The sequence below is a fragment of the Apis mellifera genome, linkage group LG15 (genome assembly GCF_003254395.2).
Source record: "Apis mellifera strain DH4 linkage group LG15, Amel_HAv3.1, whole genome shotgun sequence".
NCBI lineage: Eukaryota > Metazoa > Arthropoda > Insecta > Hymenoptera > Apidae > Apis > Apis mellifera.
This window is the reverse complement of record NC_037652.1, coordinates 4,552,214-4,579,099: the sequence shown is the minus strand read 5'-3', so window position 1 is coordinate 4,579,099 and position 26,886 is coordinate 4,552,214. Positions and strand designations below refer to the sequence as shown.

The 26,886-nt window shown below is 43.6% G+C and overlaps 7 protein-coding genes and 1 long non-coding RNA gene across 9 annotated transcripts; 2 read left to right on the top strand and 6 right to left on the bottom strand.

The window, feature by feature from the left end:
* Nucleotides 1–558: 558 nt before the first annotated feature.
* Nucleotides 559–1,453, bottom strand: LOC726125. The gene is made up of 2 exons (XM_026445624.1): nt 1,179–1,453; nt 559–1,104 (listed from the first exon to the last, which is right to left on the bottom strand). The coding sequence occupies exons 1-2, from the start codon at nt 1,451–1,453 to the stop codon at nt 582–584; spliced, it is 798 nt and encodes a 265-aa protein (XP_026301409.1). The 3' UTR covers nt 559–581.
* A 691-nt stretch (nt 1,454–2,144) lies between these two features.
* Nucleotides 2,145–4,297, bottom strand: LOC102656231. The gene is made up of 2 exons (XM_006561001.3): nt 3,216–4,297; nt 2,145–3,053 (listed from the first exon to the last, which is right to left on the bottom strand). Exons 1-2 carry the CDS (start codon nt 3,742–3,744, stop codon nt 2,671–2,673), a joined length of 912 nt encoding a protein of 303 aa, XP_006561064.1. The 5' UTR covers nt 3,745–4,297; the 3' UTR covers nt 2,145–2,670.
* Nucleotides 4,298–8,756: 4,459 nt separating this feature from the next.
* LOC726094 lies at nt 8,757–11,367 on the bottom strand. Its single transcript, XM_001121861.5, has 2 exons — nt 10,940–11,367; nt 8,757–9,212 (listed from the first exon to the last, which is right to left on the bottom strand). Exons 1-2 carry the CDS (start codon nt 11,307–11,309, stop codon nt 8,881–8,883), a joined length of 702 nt encoding a protein of 233 aa, XP_001121861.1. The 5' UTR covers nt 11,310–11,367; the 3' UTR covers nt 8,757–8,880.
* Nucleotides 11,368–11,491: 124 nt separating this feature from the next.
* On the top strand, nt 11,492–13,895 carry LOC113219288. Its single transcript, XR_003306194.1, has 2 exons — nt 11,492–12,726; nt 13,539–13,895. It is a non-coding gene; the product is annotated as an uncharacterized LOC113219288 (long non-coding RNA).
* Nucleotides 13,161–15,565, bottom strand: LOC408538. Its single transcript, XM_392084.7, has 3 exons — nt 14,685–15,565; nt 14,240–14,425; nt 13,161–13,737 (listed from the first exon to the last, which is right to left on the bottom strand). Exons 1-3 carry the CDS (start codon nt 14,908–14,910, stop codon nt 13,346–13,348), a joined length of 804 nt encoding a protein of 267 aa, XP_392084.1. The 5' UTR covers nt 14,911–15,565; the 3' UTR covers nt 13,161–13,345.
* Nucleotides 15,566–17,722: 2,157 nt separating this feature from the next.
* Nucleotides 17,723–20,621, bottom strand: LOC102655899. The gene is made up of 4 exons (XM_006560994.2): nt 19,502–20,621; nt 19,096–19,416; nt 18,211–18,535; nt 17,723–18,130 (listed from the first exon to the last, which is right to left on the bottom strand). The coding sequence occupies exons 2-4, from the start codon at nt 19,295–19,297 to the stop codon at nt 18,109–18,111; spliced, it is 549 nt and encodes a 182-aa protein (XP_006561057.2). The 5' UTR covers nt 19,298–19,416; nt 19,502–20,621; the 3' UTR covers nt 17,723–18,108.
* A 1,201-nt stretch (nt 20,622–21,822) lies between these two features.
* LOC100577544 lies at nt 21,823–24,090 on the top strand. 2 transcript variants are annotated; one of them, XM_016916688.2, is made up of 3 exons: nt 21,823–22,641; nt 22,743–23,131; nt 23,540–24,090. In XM_016916688.2, exons 2-3 carry the CDS (start codon nt 22,810–22,812, stop codon nt 23,725–23,727), a joined length of 510 nt encoding a protein of 169 aa, XP_016772177.1. In that variant the 5' UTR covers nt 21,823–22,641; nt 22,743–22,809; the 3' UTR covers nt 23,728–24,090. The 2 variants fall into 2 exon arrangements, with proteins under 2 accessions (XP_016772177.1, XP_006561058.1); XM_006560995.3 differs by having other exon boundaries at nt 21,831–22,641; nt 22,756–23,131.
* A 1,176-nt stretch (nt 24,091–25,266) lies between these two features.
* LOC725988 lies at nt 25,267–26,727 on the bottom strand. Its single transcript, XM_006560996.3, has one exon. The coding sequence runs from the start codon at nt 26,246–26,248 to the stop codon at nt 25,457–25,459; it is 792 nt and encodes a 263-aa protein (XP_006561059.1). The 5' UTR covers nt 26,249–26,727; the 3' UTR covers nt 25,267–25,456.
* Nucleotides 26,728–26,886: the final 159 nt, after the last annotated feature.

Here is a 26,886-nt window from a genome sequence, read left to right as displayed (position 1 = left end):
TCTCCTCCACCACCGCCTCCGCCACCGCCACCATAACCTCCTCCACCCCCTCCACCGTAGCCACCTCCACCTCCTCCGCCGTAGCCACCTCCAGCTCCTCCTCCAGCAGCTTTCGTCAACAGAACAATTTCTTTGTATTGACCTGCAAGCAATCGAATGCACCGTGTTCATTCGATACTCGAAATGATACTCGGACGATGACGAATATTCGTGATATATTACCTCCATTACCGCCTCCGCCTCCACCACCGCCACCCTTCATGTATTTGTTCATTAACATTGCCATTGTTATCATTAGGGACATACCTGCCATCATCATTCCTTTCATCGTAGCTATTCCTGATTTAACAAATTTTTTTATTAAAAAAGAAAATTTTGATTGAAAATTAATTATATACTTGTTGGAATGGAAGATGATGTTTCATTTACCCATAAATTTCATTTTCAGCATCATAAGGCCCGCCATCATCATCATCTGACACCCTTTGCCTCCTCCCTTACCACCACCACCACCTCCTTTCTTCCCTCTTCCTAGAGTGTAATACGTATTTATATATATATATTATTTTGTTAATTATTCATTAAACGTTAAAATCTGACAAACCTTCCACAATATCGGTCTCGTCGTACATAACGTCGATCTGATTCTTTTCTCGATTCCCACTCCACCTTGGTAACGTAATTCTCAAGGCGAACGTGTCAAAGAAATCGTTGACGCTGCGCTCTATATTGTCGTTACTCTCGTTAACGAATCTGCCACGACCGATCCTCGCCCTGGTTTTCACCAGTTTAACGTTTTGCCCCATTAAGTGAATCTCGTTCATGCTCCTAATCGACTCGAGGAATCGGCCGAGGCGGTTCCTCGCGCAGATCAACGAGAGATCGATGACGCATCGGTTTATATCCATCGCTGGAAACTCCGGGAACCCATCGTCCTTGATCGAGTCGTTCTTCGAAGACGGCACCACTCTGATATCCACTCTGATCCCGTTCTTCCGGAAATCGAACACTCTTCGGCCAATGTTGCTAGAAATTTCGATAATTTGAGAGAAAGAGCGTAGCGACGGAAATATTGGAGAAGAATTGAAGAATTTTAGAAGGGAGGAAAAGAGATGTCACTGGTCCGGAAGCGAACACATTATATCAAAGAATAAACGAAATAACGAAAATGATTGTACTATTGATTGGTCTCGACGATTTTGTAAGGATTCAGGATCAGATTCTTCTTGATCGTTGCATCGTTGGCTTGGCTTCGTACCACGATCGGGAGGATCACCGAATATAAAATCACAATCAATATCGATCCTTGCACTTTGCCCACGATCCTCCAACTTGTCATTGCTTTGTTTGCGACCGATCCCCAAACGATTTCCAAAGACTGACTTCCATCAGATCGTAAATATCGTTTATATACAATAAGATTTATGTCATCCGTTGGATTTTTTCCAGACATTGTCACGATTACCATTTATCATTGGTCGGTAAGTAAACAGCGTAATGATACGTTTACTCGGTTTGATCTCCTAGATTGCAAAGCAGGATGCTGTCTTTTCGAGAATTCGGGGACAAGATTATTGCGAAAAGATTAATAGAATTCTCTGATCTGCGATGATGAAATCTTTTTTACCGTTTGTTATTTACCCGTTTTCTTGGATATAACAATCGAATAGGTATGCAGGGAATTATTATTTTCTGCGATAAATACAATTGTGAAACGAAGAAAAGGTTAAGAAAAATTGTAACGAAAGTTACAATAATCTTCGCATAAAGAAATTAAATATTTTCGGATTGTAAATTACGTCGAAGACGTAAAATATATTCTCTACCTTTACGAGATATGCGAATTCATCGATGAGAAATGTTGGATAATTGATTATGGAACATCTGGATAGCTTCGACGTGTGCGCGAAGAAAGAAAAACGACCTTATTTCGCGTCGATCCAATTGAACGATACATTCATTCTATAATTTACTTGGCAGATCGAAGCAAAGCCCAGTCTTTAATCCCCTTCGATTTCTCGTTTCTTTCGCCACGAGCGAATCCAGAAATCCAGCATCATCGAACGAGCAGTGAATTAAATCAATTCGAATACAAAACACGAGATAAAAGAAAAAAAAATACGAAGAAGCGGATCAAAAGCGGCTTCTTAAAAACATGATTTTTTTTTTTTATTAAAACTTTACAATGGGTAATAAATACAATATAAATAACAAAGAGAAAATCATGTACACGATTCGAGGATGGTCCGTGTGTGCAACGACGACGACGACGACCAGCTTCTTCTTCTCTCGAGCCTTGAGTGACCGTGTGGTGGTGGTGGAGGTGGCGATAGCATGATTCCAATGTAAAATAAATACCTACGAATCTACGAGTTTATAGCTCGGTGACGGTGATCGAGATTACAGTGTAATGAGAGAACCGGAAGAAACGATGAATGAAGAAAGAGAGAGAGAGAAAAGAGATGATGAATGAGTGACAAAGAGAGAAAGAGAGATAGAAGGAACGTAACAGCTGGTGAGAGAGATGGTGACGAAGGACGAGGAAGGAAAGTAAGAATACGAGTGGAAAAGTGGAAATGAAGTGTGTGGAGACTCGGTGAGGTAGAGGCGTGCTACTGGATCTCTGCCACCGGCGGAGTTGTTAGTAGCCGGCACGACGAGTATTATTTATTAATTTTGCCGAAGCAACGATCGACGATCCCGCACGTTGCCGTACTTGAGGACGGCCTGCTCCACGTCCTCGTGGATCGCGTCCAGGGATCGCCCGTATCCTGAATGCCCGTAACCGTGGCCGTGGTGCTCCTCCGAGCTGTGAGTGTGAGAACTCGAGTACACCGGTTTGCTCACGATCTCGTAGGTGGTCTTCTTCTCGCCCCCGCTCGCCAGAGATTTCAGACCGACGATGGCCGATAACATGAGGGCCATCAGGCCCGTCATCAGCGCTTTACCCGCGAGCAGAGCTAGGGCGCCGAAACCGATCGCCCCCAACGTGCCCTTCATCATCATCAGACCCGCCATCATGCCTCCCATGCCGCCCTTCTCCTTCTTGCGCCCTGCGCGAAATCGTCGTTTTTTTTTTTTCTTTTCTTTTTTTTTTTTTTCATTCTCATTCCTCTCTCGCGCTCATACAATCATAAGGGACGAGCGTTTTCTCGTTTTTTTTTTTTTCGTACGTTTTTTGTAAATGGGGAGAGGGAGGAGGGGAAATTTCTTACCAGTTCCAACGCCATTTTGCTGCCCGCCACCGCCGAGTCCAAGCTGGGCCAGGGTCTCCTCGTTAAAATTTCTCGCCGCCTCGAACGTCCTCGGATCGAACAGTTTGATGGAGATGGAGTGGCTGTTGAGATAACTTCCCACCTTGTGCACGAGGTACGCGTCCAGCCTCTTCTCCACGTCGTTGGGGAAATCTCTGGCCAGATTTGCGACCACCTCCGAGGCGGGCACGTTCGCAGTCCCGTTCTCCTTGATCACCGAGACACCCGGCAGGATGCTGATGTCCTCCTGCTCGGACAGCCTGTCGAGGAACGAGACCACGTCCAGTTTCAGGCAGGTGGCGCTGTACGACTTGCCGCAGTCCTTGCTCAACCCGGAGGCCAAGCCCTCGGCCGACTCCTCGACCATCTGCTTCGAGCTGCGTCTCTCGATCTCGCCTGCAGCGGGCCCAAAGGCCAAAAGAACGGGAAGCAGAATAGCCGCCAAGATGATGGCCCGTTGCCGTTGATGGCTTCGTTCGACTCCCTTCATTGTTTCCTTCCTTCCTTTACTTTGCGAAACCCGAGATCTCGACGCGATTCTCCTCCTGTGCTGCTTTGTTGAACGGATGATCCGCGAGTAGTCTCGCTGGTCACAGGAGTTAAGCGTGCTCTCGATGGTAAGGACGGCAGGCCGAAGCTGACGGACGAGGCGCGTACCGTGCACTGGACATACCCTCGGATAGTTGCAGTATATATAGAGCGAATCACCGGGTAGTCCTTTTTCCTTTTTGCCTTTCGGCCCGTTCCATACATTCTCCTAAGTCGAGAGAGGCAACGGAGAGACGACGGCGCGCGGCTCTCTTCGCGGCGGTCCAAGAGGAGGCGAGGGGCATCCACCGCCGCCGCCGCCGCCGCCGCCGCCTTCAAGCGGCGAGAGGGAGCGTCAAATAGAGCGGAGAATTCGAATCTCTGTCGAATTCGCGGGGGAAAAAAAGGAGATACCGGAGACACTCTATAATGAGAGCGAAGCCTCGTTGAATCACCTTGGATTGATCACCCATTCACGCCTCTCTCGGCTTCGTCAATTCTCACGGATTTTATTCCCTATATTTTCCTTCGATCGGTATCGAATCTTCGATCTAAAAATTATTAGCACAGAAAGTTTCTAACGCGCGACATCGTAAATCGAGAAAATTGTTATAATATATCGTATCTTAAAGGAGATGAGATAATGGATTCTTCTTTGTATTGTACATTATTGAGAGGAAATTCTTTGTCCACCATTTTCCTGCAAATCTGTGTGCGTTTTGGAAGGAAGAGAAGGAAGAAGGTCGGTCGATCGAGCGTTGCGGATCGATCGGACGACGACAGTAACGAACCCGGCGTGAACCACTTTCGATCTCGACGACGAAATCGAGGCGGTCGGCGGTGGGCGGTCGATCGACCCCCGAGCGAAAATGGATGGATGCCTGCTTTTTACATCCGGTTCCGAGCGAAAATCGGTGTATTTACGAAAATACGGGAGAGAAGGGGAATGGTCGTTGCGCGCATAATATTTACATCGGCTTGGAGCGAAACGAGAAGGCCTACTTTAAATTAGACCGGTTAACTCGGTGGAGATTGGATTTTCGCGCGCCACGCTCCAACGACGACGAGCGCGCGCGCTACAGACGGATCCGGCAGCGAGAAAGTGGCCAATTTCCGCAAAGAGGATCCGAGAGGAGCATCTTTGGAGAGCTGTGGAATTGGTGGAAATCGCGTGATCGCGTGGAAATTGCGATTTTACGCGTTCATCATTCGACTCGACAATCATTCTTCGAATAATCTTCATTCCGAAGTTTTTAATTTTTGCGGGCTCGAATTCGAGGAGAGGTAATTTTTTTATAATATCGAAGAGCTTTCTTTTTTACGCAAATTATCTTATTAAGAAATCATTTAAGTCGGAACAAATCGATGGAAGAATATTTATATTTGCTTTAGAAATTTATTAATTGGAGGAAGAGGATCAAGAAAAGTTAGAAGAAACGCGAAGTAACGGAATGAAAAAATTGGAGTTAAAGAGAAGCTTGGTTGGACGAGATTCAGATATGTATACTCGGTCGTATTTCACTAAATATTTAGAGCTTCTCGAAACAAAGCACGCGAATCGCGTGAAATATTGCAGCGCATTCCCACTGGGGAAAACGATCCACCGTCAATAGGGCGTGGAGTTTGGAGCGTGATGAAAAATTGGCCGCCGTTTTACATTTGCATTTCGTACGGGCGGGACGATGCGCTGCTCGGCCAACAGGTGTGCCGGAAAGGAGAGAATTAGGCCTTCTTTTCCATCCACCTTGTTTCGCCACTTCCTTTTACCGCAACGCCTTCCTTTCTTCCTTAATAATCGCGCGATCACCGCTCAGCTGCTCTTGTTTCGCGATCCGCTTGTGTGCCGGAATTTCCTTCGATCGAATCGGATCGGAAAATTTTCTTTCGAATTTTTTATCGGCAAAAATTCACCGAAACTTGAGATTCGTAGAAGATTCTTGTCGTTTCCTCTCTTTTAAATTTTACAACCAATACCAATATTTTTTCTTCAGATCGGATAAAAGAATTATCTCAAATCGTAGCAAATCAGGATCAGGAATATTTTAAACAATTTTTCCAAAAAATGAAATTTTATTTTGAATGGAAGGGATTACGGCAGAGATATAAGAATTGGATACAGAGTTATTAGAAAATGCATAGTGTTACGGTTCGCGGGTTCCGTAGACTCGATTTTCATCGATCGATCACCACCTTTCCAATCGATCCAAACCAATGCGAATCGTGCCGCAAGTGGTGAAACGCGAATGGGCCCTCTTGTTCCCCATAACTGTTATTCCTCGTATACTGTTACTATCCTTCTGGCACATTTGATACGCGGACACGGGCTCGTCTGAATTTCATCGATCGTTATTCTACGATCCTCCTCCTCCTCCTCCTCCTCCCCCTCTTGCCTATGTGCTATTAAATGATCCTTGTTCGAAAGGCGGCGCGGGCAAAAAAGATGGAAAACGCCACTACTTTGCTACTCCACTTTCGAGACGGGGCGAAAGCGAAAATTAAAATCGATCAACGAAGCAATTTCATAAGTGTCCTTAATTCCTACGTTTCTACGGACGCGTCACACGGAGTGATATAAGAAAATCGATCGATCTTCCTTCCCTCTTGCGGTTGAAAGTTAATACAAAAGCGTGTGGAAATAATAAAAGCTGCGAATCGACTAATCCGCAGATATCTATTCGGATTAAATGGCCGGCTTTACGGCAATTAGCAATTGAAACTGGAGAAAACTGGAGATCGAATCGCACGTTTCAATCGATGGGCAAGTTCGATTTTATAGGACTGTCCCTGTCTAATCCGCAATCAGGTCAATCTCTGTTTCTTCTCCAAGATTCTAATTCCCCATATCTCTCTCTCTCTCTCTCTCCTTCGATTTATACAGGGTGTATCGCTAGTTTATCCAATAAAAATATCTCACGAGGACGACAGATATTTGAAAAGATATTCGAAGATGGTTTTGAAGGAAAGCTTTTAAGATTTTTTTCTTATAAAATGTCCCCTACAGGAGATATTTCTCATAAAATTTCTATTTTTGTTAAAAACGTATCTCACGTATGCCTCGTACTTGTCTTTTTTCACGGATTGAATTTTGAACTTTTTGATAACTTTTCAGTCGATATAACCGAGATACCCTGTATATATCGGAAGCGTAATTGCGCGGTCACCCCGTTTTCGTTTCGAAAATCGAGACGAATAGAACGAGATATCGAGAAAGTCGGCGTGAATTCCCCGAAGATCGATCGGTGATCGTTTGCTCGGTGAGCGGCGACGTTATTTGGAAAAGCGTGTCGCTCGAGGAGCGGCTCGACCATGACGGATCATATCTCACTGTCTCCCCTCCCTCCCTCGTAGAATCGCGATAATTTCGATGAATTCTCGAATTCTCTTTCCATTGTTTGCGTAACATAAGAATTTATTTATTCATAGAATTATTTATTCGTCGATTATGATCCGAAATATCCGAGTTTAAAATCAAGAAAAAAGCCGGCATTGGAATTGTCATTCTAAAGCATTGAAAATGTAACAAGGATAGATAAGATTAAATATGATTCGTGATATTGGAAGCTTTGAATAAAAGGAAACATTGGCAGTTTAGAAGATGCGTTGAATTATAATCTACGATTCAAGCTTTCTGCCAATCCGGTACAATTCCAAAAGGAATAGTTTCACGGCAATTTTCCGTAATTTCTCTGAGGCCTTTTTCCTATTCCTCGTCTCGTGCATCCGTTCGGTTCACGCGTCTAATGTTCTCAGGCATGCCGAGCGAATGCACGCGTTATCGAGTTGTGTGTAGAGCGGGGAAGAGAAAAAAAAAATAAAAAAAATTGAGGTGCATCGTCGACTACGATTACTGGCCGAATGGCTGCGTAGACCTCGTTAATTCGAGAACGAGCATCCGTTATGCGCTCGAAAATTCTTCGTGCGCGATCATACTTTTGCGTTCTTTCACTTCGAGGCTACTCGAATTCCTCCTTCAACTGTTTTATTATTCTTGGTGATTCTTTAAAAGAAAATCAATTACCGTGAACAGTAATTCAGTTTCTTATGAAATTATAACGATTCGATTCGAAGTGATTTTATTAGAAGGAATTATTTCGATTGATAAGATTTTATTCATCGACGGAGGGATGATAATATTTTTCAAAGAAGAGCTAAGAGCTAAGTAAGATTGAATCTTCAACGAAGAGGAAGAGAAAATTTTAAGAGATCTATTACTAATCATTCGCATTAATTCTTCGCGAAAATCATAAATCGATCCTGTTTCTAACAGATAAAAGAAATCCTTCAAACAAGTGATAACAAAACTTTGTGCGTGAACAAAATTCAAAATCCAAGCCCAAGAAAAGCCCATCATTCGACTCATCAACTTCTCGCCTCGAGTTCTCCAGCCTCTTGACGGTGCTGTCCTCTCGATCGGCTCGTAATATATCCGAGGTTCTCGCCCTCTCCACGTGACTCGATCACAACCGATACCGTTACTTCCCCACCCGGAGGCGAACCAAACAGGAGGGAGGGGAGGAGAGCGCGAAGTAGGGGTCCACGTGGAGGCAATGACCCAGTGCCCTTGATCCTGAGGATCCTCCGAGAGGGAAGGACAAACGACCAATCGTTGCCTCGGCCACTTTTCCCACCTTTCGCGTAACAGTGACCTCGATTCCTTTCCCCCCACTCTCTCATCTGTTCTTTCTTCCCCACCTGTCTTCGTCCTTTCTCTCTCTCTCTCTCTCCCTCTCTTCGAACAGCTTCTATTTGGGTCGTTAGCCTTCCCCCCTTCGCCCAAGATAACCCGCTTTACCTTAGCGATTATAGATTTTTAATTATTTATTTAATTATTTTAACAGTCGTTGGACCGAAGAATGGATCGAAAGGAAAGTGGACGAATGCTTCTTTGGATGGACGACGAGGAATTTTAGGGTGGAAGAGAGTTGTTTATCGTCGAGGAAAGGGACAAATTGTAGAGTTTGTAAAAAAAGAAAAGAGAGGATACGATGCCATTTTATTTAAATACAACGCAGAGGGTAACAGAGAGGAGATAATAAATAAAGTGAGGGGGGTGGGATGAGAGGATGAACGTTTTGTTAACGATTTTTAAAGATTAAATTCAAGGGATGTCCTGGTAGGGATATTGTTCAGGCCCAAATTCAGGCGCCCAACCTCTGTAGGGTTGATTCAACTCCTCCTGCGACCTGTGCCAATGCTCGTGATGGATCTCTGGTTTCACGACTCCGTACGTCACCCTGGCGGGGGGTGGTGGCGGCGTGAGCAACGCCTTGAGGGCAACCGCTCCTGAGAGGAGAAGGGACAGCAGACCGGCGCCGAGTCCCTTGATCCCTATCAGCCCGATCAGAGTGATGACGATGGGCAGGACGATCATAGCTTTGAGTTTCAGGGCCAGCAGAAGCGGCAGCACCATCTTCTTCAGTTTGGTTCGGGCTGGAACGAAAGGGAAAATTTTAAATTTCGCTTTAAGAAATTTTGCGATTCTTCTTTTTTCTTCTAACAATACGCTATCGACTACAAATCTTTTCTTTCGTATAAAAAAACAATATATATATATATATCGATGAATTTAAGGACAAATTAAGACTTTAAATCCGAAATCCATCGAACGAATCTGGTCCAAGATCTCATCAATCTCTTTTCTTTCTCAACAATGCGTTATTATCATGATCTGAGAAGAGGAAGAGCAGCGACACTGGTAAAAAAAATATACCCTTGATTGATCGTCAAGTGAAATTTATCAATACGAGGCCCAGAGGCAGGCTCGGGAAGAAGGGATATATCTATAAGAATGTTGGAATCTTTAATGGCCGCTTTAATCGCCGGCTATCTACTTTCTTCGACATGTGGCACTCTCGTTCAAGGTCCTCGTTCCTCGTTGCTCTCTTCCCAGTCGGCTGCCGTCCCAGAAACCCGGAATCCCAACGGTGGCCCACTTTGCCCACTGCCCTCCCCTCCCCCCGTCCGTCCTACCGTCGTTTTCGCGGATGCGGAGGAAGTGGGACGCGCGTTGGACGACGCCGGCTTTCTACGACGCCCGGCCACTTTCCTGCGGCTCCCTCCTCGTCACCTTCTCTTCTCGCTTCTTGTTTCACTCCTTCCGTGGGGAGGGAAGGAACGCGGGGAGAGGAGAGAGATGAGAAAAGAGGGGGAGGGGGAGAGAGAGAGAAAAAAAGGAGAGAAAAATTGGTGGAAATTTCGAGGCGAAGGAAAAGAGGCCGAGGAAAAGAGAGGAGGAAGGAGGTGCCGCGGATTGATTCTGAGGCCGCCAATCGGAAGCCTCGCCACCGGAAGTCCCACTTTTGCGGCCAATCGCCTCTCGCCTCGGTGGCTTACTTCGATCGTATTAGAGAGAGTTTAGAAAGGCGAGGGGCTATAAGTTGGCGGACGTGCCCCGATCCGTTCGCAGCACCGGCTCGTCGACGCCTCGAAGAGATCGAGACGCGTGGAATTTATTAAGTTGGTCGAATTAGGGATCCCCATAAGGTGGAGAGACGCATGAATATATATTTCTCTTCCAATAGTTTGAGCGGTCTCTCGCGCTTTGGTATTCGAGGGGGGTTTCTCGAGGCCTCGAATGCTTAAGATGATCGATATGTAGGCTAAAGGAGAGATCGAAGGAATGGTTATTTCCGATAGAAAGTTCCTTCGAGCTTTCCTCGATGATTGATTCTTTGGTGAGTCTTTCTTTTCTTTCTTTCTTTCTTTCTTTCTTTTTTGGGGGGGGGGAGAAAAAGACTTATACGTATGTTTCTTTATAGTCTATTCTTCTCCCCCTCCTCCACTCTTCTATTTTCTAATTTCTCGAATTTCACTTTCTATTTTCGATTCTTTTTTAATAAAAGCTTGGAGACTTTCGATATGTAGTGAAAAGTATGTAGTTTACATTTGAGAAACATAACCCAAACTTAAAACTCAAGCTTGACTCAAGTTAGAATTGATATTTGATCGATTTCTTAAATTAAAATTCCTAATTTAAAAAAATATGATTCAACGTTTAAAAAAAGAATCGTTCGAACTTTTGAATATCATAATTTCAAACGACTCGATATTTTTCCTCCTTACTTTCCACGCGTCTGACTCATCGAATTCGTGATAAATATTTAAAAAATCCTTCAACTTCTACCTCCAGCTCCTCATCCCAAAAAAATAATTCTCACCTTCGGATGCCCCCGTGATCAAGCCTCTGAGTTCAACGCCCACATCCTTCCGTCCCAACGCTCTGCCGAACATATCCGCCGAAGATCCATCGTTGGGCAGATGAAAGCGGATCCTCCTGGTGTTCAAGAACCGTTCGATCTGTCCTATCAGAGGATCCTCGCTCTTCGATCTTCCCTCCTCCTCGTCGCTCGCAACCTTCTCCAAAGTGATCATGTCACCGTAGATGCTGATGGTATCCCTCTTGTTCAACTCGTCCATCGCCCTCGTCAGCCTGATCTCCTCCTCCGCGTCCCTCGGATCTTGCGCGATCGCGACGCAGACGAGCGACAACAACAAAGTGACAGATAGAATCGCGTTATACCGTTTCATCCTGATGAATGTGTTATCGAGTATCGAGGAACGCGCGAGGATTTTGACTGTTTGCCCCGGGGGCAAATTTTTCTTTTATACTTGGGCCCGTGATCGATGGTGGGGGCGGTTTGAACCATTTGGCAAGCGACGTGCAAGGACCGCGGTGTCAGGAATTTTAATTTCAACGTCTCGCCGATCGAAGCCTACGACGAGCTTCGGCTAACGTAAGCGAGGAGTTCGTTTCGTCTTCAAACCGATAGAAATTTAATTTTCCTTTTCAGCGCGATCACTTTCGAGCGATCGCGCGTGTGTTTTCCAATTAGATTTTGACGTCGAAATTGTTGAATCTGGTAATTTTTATCCGTCAGACGTGTTTTAATTTTCATTTCTTTCATTTCTTTCCTGGGATAAATGTCGAAGTTAGTTTCGAAAAATACGTCGAATATTTTCATGCCAATAATTAATAACGATTTTACTGCGCGTTCTTAATAATTGCAAAATAAAAAAGAAAAATCGTTTAATATCGAAAGAACGGATATTTTTTTAGTAAAGAGAGAGAGAGAGAAGGAAAAAGTTCGACGAGCACAGTGTGTTTGCTTCGAAACCTGCGAGAGAGGCGCATAAACGGAGAAATACGGATTTGTAGAAACTTGAGGAGTGAGAATACACAATTTTCTGGAATGGAAGGAGCCCGTCTTAACGATGATTGAAAAGCGTGAAAGTTGATAGGCCGTTTTAAGGTGCGGATAATTTGTTTTAGAGAAAAGTAGGAAGAAGCGTCTTTTCGAACTTGCCGTTGGCAGACGGTTGGAAATAAGAATCACAGTTTATTCGTGGAAAGGCGCGAACGTAGGCATGATGATGGACATGGAGGAGGAGACGTCCACCTATGACTTGGTACTTTCTACCAAATTCTCTATTCAAACGAGCGAGTCCATTCGGTGGGGGGGGAACAACAATCGTACTTCAACAATAAAGATAGATTTCTTGTCTCTCGCGAAATCGTAGGAATAATAAAAGGATGTGTGTGCCGCCTTTTGTCAATCTCCAATCACAATGGCAAGCAAAGTTTCCACAGCCGACGCTTCTTTCTTCTTCTTCTCTCTCTCTCTCTCTCTCTCTCTCTCTGGAATCGGTGGCCACGCGATAAACGGCCGCCCGTTCCCAGCCCCAGGTGGTAGTATGCCTTGGACGATACACGATACACGATCGTGTATATACACGAGACGGCGGGTAATAAGTTTCTCGGTGAAAATTAGATTTCCGTGCCTGTTGCCGCGTGTGACACGGAACACGCGGCATGCAAAACGGGCGACCTGCTGTTGTGCTGCTGCCGTGTCCCGAATCTGTTTTCGGTCAGGAGGAGGAAGAAGGAGGAAGGAAGAAGGAGAGAAGGAAATGGAACGAGCGAGGAGGAAGGAAGGGGAGGGAGAAGGTGAGAAAATGGGGTACAAGAGCGGCCGGGAGTGGGAAACGAAACTACGGTATACGTCCGATCTGAATCGAATATGAGGCATGATCGATCGTTTCGATATTTCGCGGCAGAACAGCAACACTGATCACGTATCGGCCGCTTTTTTTCTATGCACCTTGCGGCGTTGCATCGCGTATAATATTTCTCCAAGCGCATCGATAAGTAAATTATTCCTCCCTTCAAATTAGAAATCGGCTTTCGATTTATATTCGTCGTTTGACGGAACGATTCGACGAGTTTACCCTCGTGTCGCGTCAAAAGTGATGTTGCGAGATTTTCTTTTTTCAAGAAAAAGGAATATAATTATATTTGTGAAGGCAAGAACGAGATGGATCGAATTAAACGATTGATAAACGAATCGATAAATGAGAAAAGAGATATTTTGCAAGAAGAGGTATTGAATACGAATAATTTATTAATACAAAAGGGATTAATATAATAAATATTAATCTAGCAGTCGAGAGAATTAATTATCTAGATCTAGCATGTTTAAACGCACGCGAGATATGGCCTCTCCGATTCTTCTTCGTTCAAACGTTTCGCGATTTTTTTTTCCACTCGAGATCGTCGACCCGTCGTTTCAATTGGTTTCGTTCGTGATCGGCGCCTGGGCCGAGTACGCCATAGAATGGGCATCCGTTTGTCGGTGGCCGTCGAAGCTTCTGTAGTAACCCTGGGGCTGCACGTTTGCCGCGACGTTGCCCGACGTCGACCAACCTTGTCCACCTGCGTTGTCCACCCATCCGGTTGACGGCTGATTGTTCTTGTTGAAGAAACTCGTCGTCCCGTTGCCGCTGCCGAACAGCCTCTGGAAAGCCAGCACCCCGGCGAGGAGAAGGGCGATCTTGCCCACGAAAAGGGCCTTCATCACCAGCAGGCCCAGACTTCCCAGCACAATTGGGATCAGGGCGAATAATTTCACCCCCGCGGCGGCGATCAGTGGCAACGCGATTTTCTTTATCTTGGCGCGGCCTGGAAAAATGGGAAATTATTCGCGTATCTATTTCTACTTCATCCAAATCTGATGATTTTAAAATAAAACGACGACACGGCAAGTTAGTTTTAGTTCATCGAACAACGAAATTGTTCGTTTTCTGCTGTAAATAAAGTAACGAGTGTTGAAGAGAAAAGAAAAAGAAAATCTTCTTTCCCAATTCTTGAATTCAACAGTCTTATTAACTTGCAATAAACATTTTCTCTCTCTTTCTTTCTTCTCTCACCGAGCATGGCGTATAATATAATTTTGAGAAGGAAAGCGAGAACGTAGGAGGTGGAACGCGCGAAGGAACGAGTTTATCCGGAACAGGTTGCCGCGGCGCATCGTGTAGATATCACGAAGGTGAAAGGCTCGAACAAGGCTTGGTTTATTCGTTCATATGCGCGTGACGTGAACGGTCATCAACGGGTGGGAAGGATTACGTAACGGATGCGCGTGTCTCTCTTCTATGATAGAAGGATAGTAGAAAGTTTTTACCTTGGTCCAGAGCGCGGGATATGGAGCCCTCCTCGGGCATGCTCAGCTTCAAACTGTGGGATTTCACGAAGGACATGGCCGAGTCGAACATCATACCCATCAGCTTGATGGCTCTGTCCGACGCGTCCCTCGGCAACTCGTTCATCATGTCCACCTCGGTCCTCAGATCTTTTCCGTTGCGCTCCACTGGAAGGGAGAGATGGATATTTATATCGTCACTTTAATCCTTTTTTTATATATAATTAAAGCGAACAAAAAAAAAAAGATCGAGAACGAACAAATTTTACGTCGAGTTTCTACATTTTTTTTTTGAAGTAGAAACAAACAATAATAATTTGCATAAGATGTCGCGAAGAAGATGGAATAATAATTAAAACGATGACGACGAATCAGAGAAAGATGTCGAAGAGAAATTAATAAAACGAATAATGGAATTGAAACTCACTCGGCGTTTCCCTTACGAACTTGACCCCATCGACGATGTCAATGTCGCTGGACCTCGCAGCTCTGTCCAGCATGCTGACAGTCTTGACGGAGATACAGCTGAACAGCGCGTTCTCTTGCTCCAAGCAATCGAGATCCCTGTTCAGTTGAACGTTGTTAACGACCGACGTGGGCACAGCCGTCGCGGAAGCGGCGAGAAATCCCAGAATCACCAGCAGCTTGTTCATCTTTCCGACAATTAGCGAGTGTCTCTCTCTCTCTCTCCCTCTTTCCCTCTCCCTCTCTTTCTCTTTCTCTCTCCCTCACTGTCCACGAGGATCGATCCTCGGAAAATTTTCGGAGCAAAGTGTGATCTGACCCTCCGTAGCTTCTATCTTTATAGGTGTTCGCCAGCTGGGACCCTCCCCAATATCCCCACTCTCACGGCGGATGACGCGTGTGACGACGACGAACGACCAAGGCACACACCAAGGCGTCATCGCGCTTGGTACACCGTCGTTGTTGTACCCACCTCCCCGTCACGCCGAACTTTCTTCAATAATTTTTTAAACAAACGGCCGACTCTTCCCCGAGTTGGCGCAACAAGCTGTGGACCCTAGTAGCGCAATACCGATCGCCCAAGCTCCCAGATTTGGGTCAGTAGGGAGGAGAATACCCAGTGTGAGACACTGAGAGAGAGAGAGGATCGTATCTTTGGATCCAAAAAGAGAAAGATATTGGTTTTGTCCAATTCAACAAACTCAACAATTCTCGTGAGTTTTTGATATATATATATCATATATTCGATTATGTAAATCGAGAGATGGATCAATGGATTATTATCTTTACAATCGGTCCTCTCTAAAACGCATATAATTCATCTGAATCCCCTCCGGCATTCGTTCCCCCTAAATTCTAGGATTGAAAAGCGTAGATCGTATAATTGGGACGAATGCGCACATATATATATGTATATAGATATCTTGTATACGTCCACGTGCAACGAGCAAGCAGTTCACCTTGACCCACAGACGTGGTCGTCGTACAAAGCCACTCGTTGCATTGATGGATTTCCTGATACGCGACGGCTTGATGATATGATTACCGATAGTTTCTCCGCGCATTATTATTTCTTTTGTTCTTTCCACGTTTATATATTCCGTGTTACATACGAGAAGGAGAATCAGGCTTTTAACGATACGCCGCGATCGAAGGTAGCTCTCGAGCCTTCTTCAAGAGTCAAGTTAGCCGAGACGAAAGATCTCACTCGATCCTCTGAAATTCAAATTATTTCCTCTAACATTCGTAGGATGTATAAATGTTTCGCGTGCATTTTACGATTTTTCTAGAGAGAGAGAGAGAGAGAGAGAGATAAACTATACTTTCACCGGCTCGCTATTTACACTGTCAATAGCGGTTTTAGGTAAACGCTATAGTGAATGAAATTGGTCGATAGAGTACTTGTCCATACTTTTAATTGCGGTTCACCTCTATCCATTTCTCCGTGTTTTTCTTTTCAAAGTAAACACCGATCGTCAATTAACCATGTATATGCACACACACACACACACAGATATATGTATGCTCGGGCAAACAAATGAATATGCTCGTTTTTTCTTTTTCTTTTTTTAATAAGAATTTATAAGGATGGGCGGAGCGGTAAGTGGCTCAGCCAGAGCGTGTGTCATTCGTCCGGCAACAAACAATGTGTCCAATCGATCCCCTCATGTGCATTGTACGCCGTTGTTGTTCTTCTTCTTTCTCTTCTTTTTCTTTTTCCCTCGTTGGAACGGCGCGTGCCTCGGAATGGCAACTGCCTTATTCGCGGGCGCCGCGTTCCATTGTCTCGTTCCGGGTCTCTTTAAATATTTAACAGCCGCGCGGAACTTCGTCATCTCCTGCGTTAACGGTATATAACGTTCGATGGATTTTCGCGATTAATTTTCTAGGTTACACCCGACAACCTCTCAAAGTCGGTCACTATATATATATATATATATATATCACTTGCAACATTTTCTAATTCTTCTCGAGGTTGATTCCGAGAAGTCGATTCGATTATCGATGGCTCGAAAAAGAAAAAAGTCCTCGTGAAAAGAGAATTTCGATTCCAAGTACGAAACTAAACTCAATTTTTTAACGTTGTACGTCAAAATCACGGTGTTCTCTCGAGTCTTTTTCGATCTCTTGGAAGAGAGAGAGAGAAATGTGATAAGAATCGTTCGGTGGAAAGAAGAAGAGAGAGAAATGTTAATATCCAAGCGTTATATGTTAAATGGAGAAATTTCTTGCTTACACCTTGCTTTCGACGATGATTCAATTTCGATTGCGTCTATATTACTTTCTTCCCTATTGTTGTTTCCCATATCATTATTGTATTTCGACTTTCAATCGACGTAATTTCATTCTCGGCCGATCAATAGGTTGTTAGCCAGGGAAGATAATGTTTTGCAAATTAAAGTTTTTGAATAGAGTAAGAGTGATTGAAAAATAGAGACGTTTGATGAATTGGAAAGGCGAGTATATCTATTCTTCCACGAATTTTATTTTACCGAGTATAGGAATAGACGCTTGCCCTATTTACTGGCTCATTTTATATTTTTATTATTTTTTTTTTCCCTTCTTTCTTTTGGATTTTACTTGAATTGTATGAGTAACATTTTATAATACTCTTGCTATTTATTTACTATCTCGAAGTAATATTTTATAACGTATAGAAATTACCAAATATCCAAAAATATTTATATCGACTCTCATTTATTCGGAAACAGAATTAACAGAAACACGGTTAATATTTAAATTCTATTTTCAATTCTATTCTATATTTTCACAATAATTGTTTAATTGTTAATAAGAACTCTTGTATTCTAAAAGAAAAAAAAAGAAAACCAATGGATCCAATTCTTTCACAATTTTACTTGTTTATATTTCGTTTACTTCGTAATTCTCAAAATTCTCGAGATATTTAAGAGCTTCCTTTTCGATGCCAAAACTCGTAGCGATCAATCGAATTTTTCCCACCTTGTTAATTATTCGAAAACACTTTCCATGATTCGCTTCACTTTTCATCCGCTAACTTCTTACCTCGTTCTTGCTCCGTTCCTTTTGCGTAACGGAATAATTAGCGAGTCTCGTTCGTATTTGTACGAATAAAGAAAGTTTTATACATATATACACCTCGAACCTTGTTGTCGATAAATGACAGAAACTCTGGCATGCAAGCAAAGTTTCATTTTCGACCGACATTTTAATTCCTTTTGCATTAATCGTTAAGATCAACATCCTATTACAGCATATTGTAATAATAAACATCAATTGTATCAAATTATCGATCGATGTCGAGATTCTTTCGATGTAAAAAAGTGTAATTGTTTATACGACTCAAATTCATCTTCTTTAATTCGAGTTAACGCAGTCTCGTTCGCTTTTTCAGGAAAACTTTTCCCCTACTCCTGAACAAATTTGATCCTGAAAGGAGGTTAAAGGAGTTAAAGGGACGAAGAAATGAACGGAACGTCATCGAGTTTTTCTTCAATGTGAATCTTTACTTTCTCCTGCGTCGTTCCCTATAAAACTTGTAAGGCTCTGTGTCCATCAAGTCGTCACCCGTGTCCAGATAATCCTGCCTCTTGTACTTGTTGTGGGGCACGGTTAGAACCTCGTAACTCCCTCCCGAGTGGCCCCCCTGTGCCACCTTCTTCAGCCCCACGATGGCCGCCAGTATCAAGCTCATCAAGCTGAGAACGACCGCCTTGCCGCTTAAAATGGCCAAAGTCTTCAAGGCAATAGGGAGCAGGATCGATTTTATTAGCATGAATCCCACGATCAGGGGGATAACGTATTTGTTCAACTTGTGTTTCTTCTTCCTACGCGCTGCAACAGATTGAACGATATATTTGTAAATAATTATTAAATTTCTAATTTCTCCAATGGTAAAAAAAAAATAGAAAAATTGCAAAACATGTCGTTTCAAAAGCATTCGTTTTTGAAATAGAATAATTAAATTTAAATGGATGATATATTTTTCGAATCGAACTACAAAATCGGGTACCGTTTCTATGTCATCGGAGATGCACCAGATAACGCAAGTGATTGGAGGCAAAAAAGGAAGCGCTCCTTATTAGTCACGTTCGCGAAATGAACAAGGTAATAAGGTGAACTGGAGTGGAAAGCATTTATGGTTATTGTGTTGACCACCGACTGTGTGCTGTGAATGACCGTGCCTTCGCGTTATCATGCATATTACACGTCGCTAATGAGCTCGTGCAACAACATTATGCCGAGCAACCATTGCAATTAACACGTGACGCGGTTTCATCACTTGGATTGTGAATAATTTCTAAAATTCTCCGTTTTTTCTTGCTCGCTCGCTCGCAATTGTATATATTTAAAAAAAACGTGTATGTGTTTATATACACGTCGACGAATTATACCTCGTATTCCGTCGAACGGTGATCGAGTAACAGGAAGGACGGTGCCGGCAACGTTGAAAATTCCATCGCCGATCCAATCAACGGGCCTTCTCCAATCTTCCAGCTGGGACCTCCACCTTTCCTGCATCGTGGTTGCCTGCGTGGTTTCCGCCATCGTCAACACAGGCAGGAAGAGCAATATAGGATACATCAACAGCAGCATCTCTTCTCTATCTCTACTATCTACTATCGATCCAATATATTCTACGATAGGAACTTGACGATAGAACTTGCACTTCTCAATTTATTACACTTTTGGAAAGGGAAGAACGCGACTACGCCCTAAGGAAAGAAAAGAAACGTGTTAATTGTCTCGATCATGAAAAACAAAAAAGAAAAAAGCTACATGTAATTATATATATCTCACCATCGAACGAATTATCGAATTATTCTTATCCACAGATTGTATCGAGAGAAGTAAAGTAACCGGTCGATTTACGCGAGCACCGTCCACGCGGCAAATGAAATGTTAACTGACATTCGCCCTAGGCCGGACCATTAGTTTATATATAGGTGGGACGTGAAAAGGCCAGAGAAGGAGACCGCCATCTAACTTGGTACTTGACGCGTGACGAAAAATACACTGTCCATTCCACCTCCGTCTTCTCTTCTCTTCGATCATTGGCCACCATTGGTCCCCGACCGAACATTTCGATCGACGACAATGGGACACTGTCCGCGTGGAAAAAAAACGCGGGCCTCGATCCGTTAATTACACCGTCAATTTCACAGTCGAGCAATTAATCGAATCCTGGGAAGAAGGGATCTGTCTTGGTTGTTCCGCTTGGATATACAGAGAGAGGGAAGGGGGACGATATGAAAGATTCTTTTCTTAAGTAAAGTTTAGTAAAGAAGAGGATAAATCTGTTCTCGATAAGTTGAGGTATATTCTGAATGATATTCTGAACGAGAGATCTTTCTTTCTTGGAGATTTTTAATGTAAGAGAATCGAAAATTTATGTCAGATTCTCACGAATCTCTCTTCGTGGTTCCGCTCGATCTTTTGGTTAAGACGCGTGAAACGGAATTCGTTGTTTAATAACACGCGATCATGCAACGGGAATTAATTTATTTTAAACGATGCTGAAGAAGATACGAGGCAGAAGTTTCGTAATCCCGATTACATGAAACGCAGATCTCTATTTATCGTGCGAATCGTTGGAGCAAAACGGCGAAGTACAGGAAGCAATTAATTTATTACTCGTGATTTCTTTTTAAGATTCCCGTGATTTTCACGTTATTCAAATTGCAGTTAGAGCATGAAGAAAAATATAATGTTGCATAACGTGGAAGTTGGATCGTTTTCTTTCAATTATTTATAACTTGGCCGTTGAAGTGTCCCGTTTTTCTAAACTGCGAACGAAATGAAGTAACAATTGGATCGAGATCGAAGAAAAAGAAGCGCAAAGACCGACATCCTAATTGAGTTCTTTGAAAAGAAAAATCTCTGATCGTTCTGGTTATCGCGCCGCTTTCGACGCTTTTTGTGTGATCGTCGAGCGGTCGTGGACAACACCCGACCGTTACATTTCTTTGGAAATAAAACTGCGATATCGATCGCAGTTACGAATGCGCGGCACGCAACGGAGGAAGACACAAAGAACGCAGAAAGAGAGGGACCGCAATGATGACAGTGATTTTACAGGCGTATAGTAGAAGTAGTAGTAGTAGTAGAATTTTCGTCCTCCCATTTTTCCTTTATACTCCTTCCCCTACTTTTCACTCCGTGTCCCGTTTCTCGTGCAATTATTCGCGTCACCGTGTTCACGCAGGAAGCTACGAAATTACCTTGCCTTCCTCGTGGAACGTAACGACTGCTCTTTCACCTGCCACTTGAATAGGAAACTGCGGCAAAACTTGTGACTCGATTCGACGTTAATACGAAGAAGAAGAAGAAGAAGAAGATTTCGTGCGACACGGCATCTCCCACTTTGATGCCTCTTTTTGCCTTTGTCGATAGAGATTTTTCGTTCTTTATCGCCGTTCAATGAAATTTCTTTTTTTCAATTTTTCGACCGAGTTCTCGATCGAAATTCGTGTCACCGTGATTAACGATTTCCACCGTGTTTTTTTTTCTTTTTATCAAACTTTTGAAATTGAATTTTTATCGAAAGTTTCCTTTTCACTCCGGGCGAAAAGTCTGATTCTCTAGTGAAATTGTACTTTGCAGATAATATTGCTTCTATATAGTCATTTTTCTAACGGTATATCACGCGGCTTGATAACGATTACCTCCCCCCCAAGAATCATTTTCACAAATTTGTATATCGTCGAGAGTAGGCGGTACGATGGAAAATAACTAGGAAAGTGTTTTTACAAATCCAATCTTCGTGGCGATATACGCGCGACATTGAGAGGAGGCGGCGTTTGCCCAGCTTTCTAACAATCATATCTGCGTTCAAAGAGCGATTGACACGAAGAATTCCCGTATTTCATGCAGGTATTTCAGAACGCGATAAACTGTATCGCGTGCACTGCGTCGATTATCACGATTCCGTGCTAGAAACCTCTCTTAGCAAATTATTTTTCAACGCAAAAGTGGAACGGCCGCAACAAATTTCTCCAAACATTTGATCCTTACATTTTTTTAATTATCCTTTTACAATCATCACCAGCATAAATAATTTTAAATAAACTTAAATTTAAACATAGAATCGTCATCTATTCTCGTAAAAAAGAATCGTGAAACGTAGGCTAATAATATTTTTCCAAATTATTTCCAATCAATTCGATCATTGCGTATTAACATTTTCCAATTTTTCCATCAAACTTCACTCTCGAGCTTCAACGAACAGTTATCAAAAGATTTTCAACCTCTCCTCTTTCCTTTTTCCTTCTCCAATCTCCCCTCCTACAAATAAACGATCATACATCGATAGGATCCACCCGGGTTCCGTTGATCGGCTCCTCCATCATCGCTCGACCACCACTTGTCATCGGCCCGGTTAAACAGCGTAGCGTAACTAAAAAAGAATCACGTCGCCACGATTCACGTCGCGGCGTGTGATTACGCGGCGCGGGATCCACCCCCTCATTGTCCTTCCTTCCTTCCTTTCTTCCTTCGTTCGTTCGTTGTTCTTGGAACGATCCCCCTTGTTGTACCGTTCGACCACGCAACCTGACATATATATCATAGAGCTTGTGCCGCGCTCATATATCGCCGCCACGTCGCACGGCGCTCATTTTTCACGGACTGTCGATCCTGCTGGTAACTGAAGCGTGCCCGCCGCGGTACCCTGGCCGGCCACAGCCCCTCCGACAGATCGTTGCCGAGGAATCAAGAGCGCATCAGTTAGCTCGCGGTCGCGGTTGCTCGCTGTTGCACTCACTCCTCCGTCACCGGCCGATAATCCAATTTGCGTTTCGAAGCCAGTGTTTTATTCCATTTTTTATTCGTTTATTTATTCGTCTCTTTTTCCTCTCAGTGTTTGAAAATAGATTAGAGTCGATTGTTGAACGGATCGGTGGATGTTGCAGACGAGGAGGAATAAGAAAGATTTATTTTCGGTAAGGAGTTCGTAAGTTTGGAGTAGTTTCTTTCTCGAGATAGATTTTAATAAAATGTATCACTCGATCGAATTCGTAGATATTTTTGATATCGAATTTAGCTGCCATTTTCAGAAACGATCGAGATGTAATTAAGGAAAGTCATGGTGTCGTCATGGGCAGTCTGTTATGATCGAAGAACGAAGGTATTTTCGAGGATGTGAAACGGGAGCCGTGTTCAAATCGTGGACGATGAAATCGAGAGTGAATCTAGTCGCGATTTTGTTGACTTTGAGCTGCGCGGCGCGCGTACTGGAGGGATTGAAGAGCGACGAGAAGCATTCGAGTCAACGCAAGGAGTATTATCCGGTCGGGAAGAAGATCGTCAAGGAGATTCATAACAAAGTTGCGTCTCAAAGCGCGGCTCTTATGCGGATAGAAGATAAAACTAAAGTTCTGAAGAGCAAGAATACCGGTTTCGGTTTGTCGAAAGATTACTTTCATGAGCCAGGTAATGTCGAATCGTGATATCTCTCTTTAGAGACGCGACACTTTGATCTTTCGTTAGAAATATTCAACTCTTAAAGACAATTGATACTTATCCTTATTATCGTACATTATTTATACATCCTTTGTTCGATGATTATTGATGGTGAGAAAGATTACACAATAATATTTTTACACGCGATCAAATAATATATACTCAATGTAATTTTCATTCTTATTTATTAATTTCTTACTATATCTATCGTTAAAACGTTACAGAAAATAATCTCGATAAATACGCGGTCGTTACAAGAAAATAAAAATAAAAATCTGTCGTAATTTTCCTTACATCTATACGATAGACAGATCGATACAAAAAGAAAGGTAATCGACGAAACGTGCACGACAATAATTATCCCCCCTCTGCTTTCAGACCGTCCACGCCGAAAGAAGCGAAAGATGGATCGAACGATGATGGCGTTGCTGATGGCGTACAAATTGAAATTCGTCGCCCTGATTCCAACACTGGTCGGAGGGTTGATCTTGTTAAAAGCTACCGCGCTACTCGCAGGCTTCTTCTTCGCGCTGTTCGCCGCGGTTCTCGGTCTGAAAGTGAAGTGAACGAACCTATTTCACGACGAGAACATCGACGAGTGATCGATCAAAAGTGAGGCCGATAATGTAATTAAAATGATATTTCGGTAAAAACCGATAGCCGTCGCGTCCGCGGCTATTATTTTGAGGTTATGATCACGTGGGCCGCGCGCATGCGCAATGCAGCGGCGACCCACGCAGTGAATCGAAGATTTAAGAATGTAACATATTATTGTATTCTCGTGTATCTGGTGTAGCTAAGAAAGAATAAGCGTTGGAAATGATTGAACCGTTTCTGTTCTTCCTTATTCACGTCGATTACGCGATCTCTTTATTCGATCTCAGGCTCGATCCATCCATGGAGGAGTCTGTTACAAAAAAAAAAAAAAAGAAAAAAAGTCAAAGAAGGGTTAATAATAATAATAATACGTATCATAAATACGATAAATACGGTAAATGGCGTTCAGCAATAAATAACTTTCTTATTCCGTTAGGATAAGGGCCCAGATATGATCGATAATATTGTTAACGATGGAAATAGAAAGAACGTTTATCCTCGTAGCGGAGAAATTGAATCGAAATTCTGTAATTCTTTTTTCTCAGGTACACTTTACGCATTTTTCTTTTTTTTAATTTTGCAATTAAATCAAACGCGTTAAATATTCGTCATTACGTTCAACGATATTATCGATCATTATTGGGTCTGGGTCTTCGTAGGTTAATTGAACTATTAGGGAAACGAATATGAAAGAGTTCGCCTTGTTTGCAATTGGGAGAAAACAATTGCAAATAACACGTAGAAGTAATATTCTCTGTTTACAATTCGTTTCGAACACAAAAATGCCTCGACTCGGTTCCGTTAGAAATTCGCATGCGTGGAGATAGCTGCTCGGTGTTATTATCGTGCCGAATGGATTCTTGGTTGACGAGGAACGAAAATGAGTGGCAGTTGTAATACACGATGCACTTGATTATCGCGTGACGGTATTTCTTGATAAGTGTCGCTTACGTTCGCATTATGCATTTATCCGATAATTGCTCTTGTTGCTTTCTCATGTTGGAAAGAAAAATTCAGGCTCAATTATCAAGTCGTCATTTCGCAAATGGAGATTCCTCGTCCATTGTTAACCATTGTTTAATCTTATTTGTGGAGCTCAATATTTCGATAAGAAGAAAGAAAAAAAAAAGAGAGAAAATAAAGATATAGAATTTCTTCTACTGAGGAAATTTAGAATTTTAATTGCGAATGTGAGCTGAAAGTAGAAATTTAAGTATAAATATGTACTGCAGAATCGTGAATATTTCTTTATAAAGATTTACGAGCGATTAGAAGAGAATTTTTTACGTTTTTTGAAGAAATTTTTCAGAATAGGGGTACGTCTACGAATAAGAGTAACTAACAAAATTTAATAATTTCTTTTATAAATAATTCGACGATATATATATACGTTGAACATTGATGTTTCTTGAAAAAGAAACAGACACGAATCTCGAAATACCTGTAAGCTTCCCTGCAATTGTTCTTTTCCACGAATTCGTAACAACGAACGAACTTGTTTCTTTATCAACGATTTCTCTTTACGTTAAAGAAAAAAAAAAAAATGCGACGTCACTCTCCGAGTACGATCGAATAAACGCGAACGGAAGGTCCGTTGTGCGGCCTGGAATGTGTTGTGTAGAGTTAGACGCGATTCAAGCGCCCATGCAACCGGAACCGGAAGATGTCCCTTCTCTCCCTTCTTCCCGCAACGACGACTCAGTGCTGATGTCGCGCCGAGTAGGCCAAGTTGTGCGCGTATTCGCGCGCAAGTTCCGTCGTGCTCGCCTCTGTGGAGGAGCCCAGAACGTTCTTCAAACTTCTGTCCCAACCTCCGCCGCCGTGCTGCCAACCGCCGTGGTCGTTGCTCTGCTTGGAGCTGAGCAACTTCTTCAAACCGATGATGAGGGACAAGACCAAGGCGACTTTGCTGATTATGAGAGCCTTGCCTGCCAGGAGGAACAGTACCCCGAGGGCGATGGGTATCATTGCGGCCATCTTCATCGCCATGCCCATCATCATCATGCCCATCATCTTCTTCATCTTGCCGCGCCCCTCCTCCATCCCTCGTTTCAACTCGCCGGGGCTGGTACGCGGCAATCGGATCTGCACGTTGAAACTGTTCAACAACGAGGCAACCCTGTCGAACAGGATCTCGTTGAGTATCTCGTCCTTGCTCGACGCGGTTCTGCCCAGCTGGGTCTCCAACTCGGCGAACGAGCTCCTCGGCAACTCCTCGGCATCCGTGCTCCTGATCAGCTCGAAATTCTCCGAAAGGGGCAGATTGCGTATCCTGCCCAACCTCTCGAAGAACGCTATCGCCTTCTTCTTGAGACACGGTGACACGGCTATGTTCCGTTGCTGGCAATCCTCGTACACCCTGTACATCGCCCTGAACCCCCTGTCGACCAGGCTCTCCTCCTCCTTGTTAACCTCCGGACCTATCCCCTCGCAGAGCGCGCACCACGCCAACAAGATGGACACACACTTGAATAGATCGACGACGATCATCTTCCTTTTTCTCTCTCTAGATATATATATATATAACGTCGAATCTTCAACTTGTTCCTCTTCTTCTTCTTATTTTTCAACGGAAAAAACGATGGATCAACGACGACGCGATGGATGAGAAATGAACGAAACGAGACGTCACGGAGGAATATTGCGGATTCAGAGAGACATAGAGAGAGAGAGAGGGAGGGAGAGATGAAGAGGGAGAGAGAGAGAGAGAGAGAGAGAGAGCACTTCCACGGGGCCCAGGATCAACGACAGGAGACTGACGACGGGAGAAGCAAGCCCGGACAAATATATACCATCCGGCGATCCGCCATCCCTCGCGAATCGGGCTGAGTTGTCTCCCACGTAAGAAGCTGTGCCAACACAAGCCCGCGGACCTACCAATGGTACACGTGACGGTACACGTCCCCCTCGCCTTCCCTCGGGCCTCCCCTGCGAAAGGCAAACCTCTAAACAACTCTCGCGGCCTTCCTCCGTTCAACGCGGCACTCCGTGCACTCTTCCTCTCCTCCTTCTCGTCCTTCTCATCGCTACTCCACTCGCTCTTCTGCTCCCCGCGCGTACGTATGATTCTCTCACAGCGTGACCCATTCTGACACACAGACCCACTGAATCCGCCGAGATCGAGATAG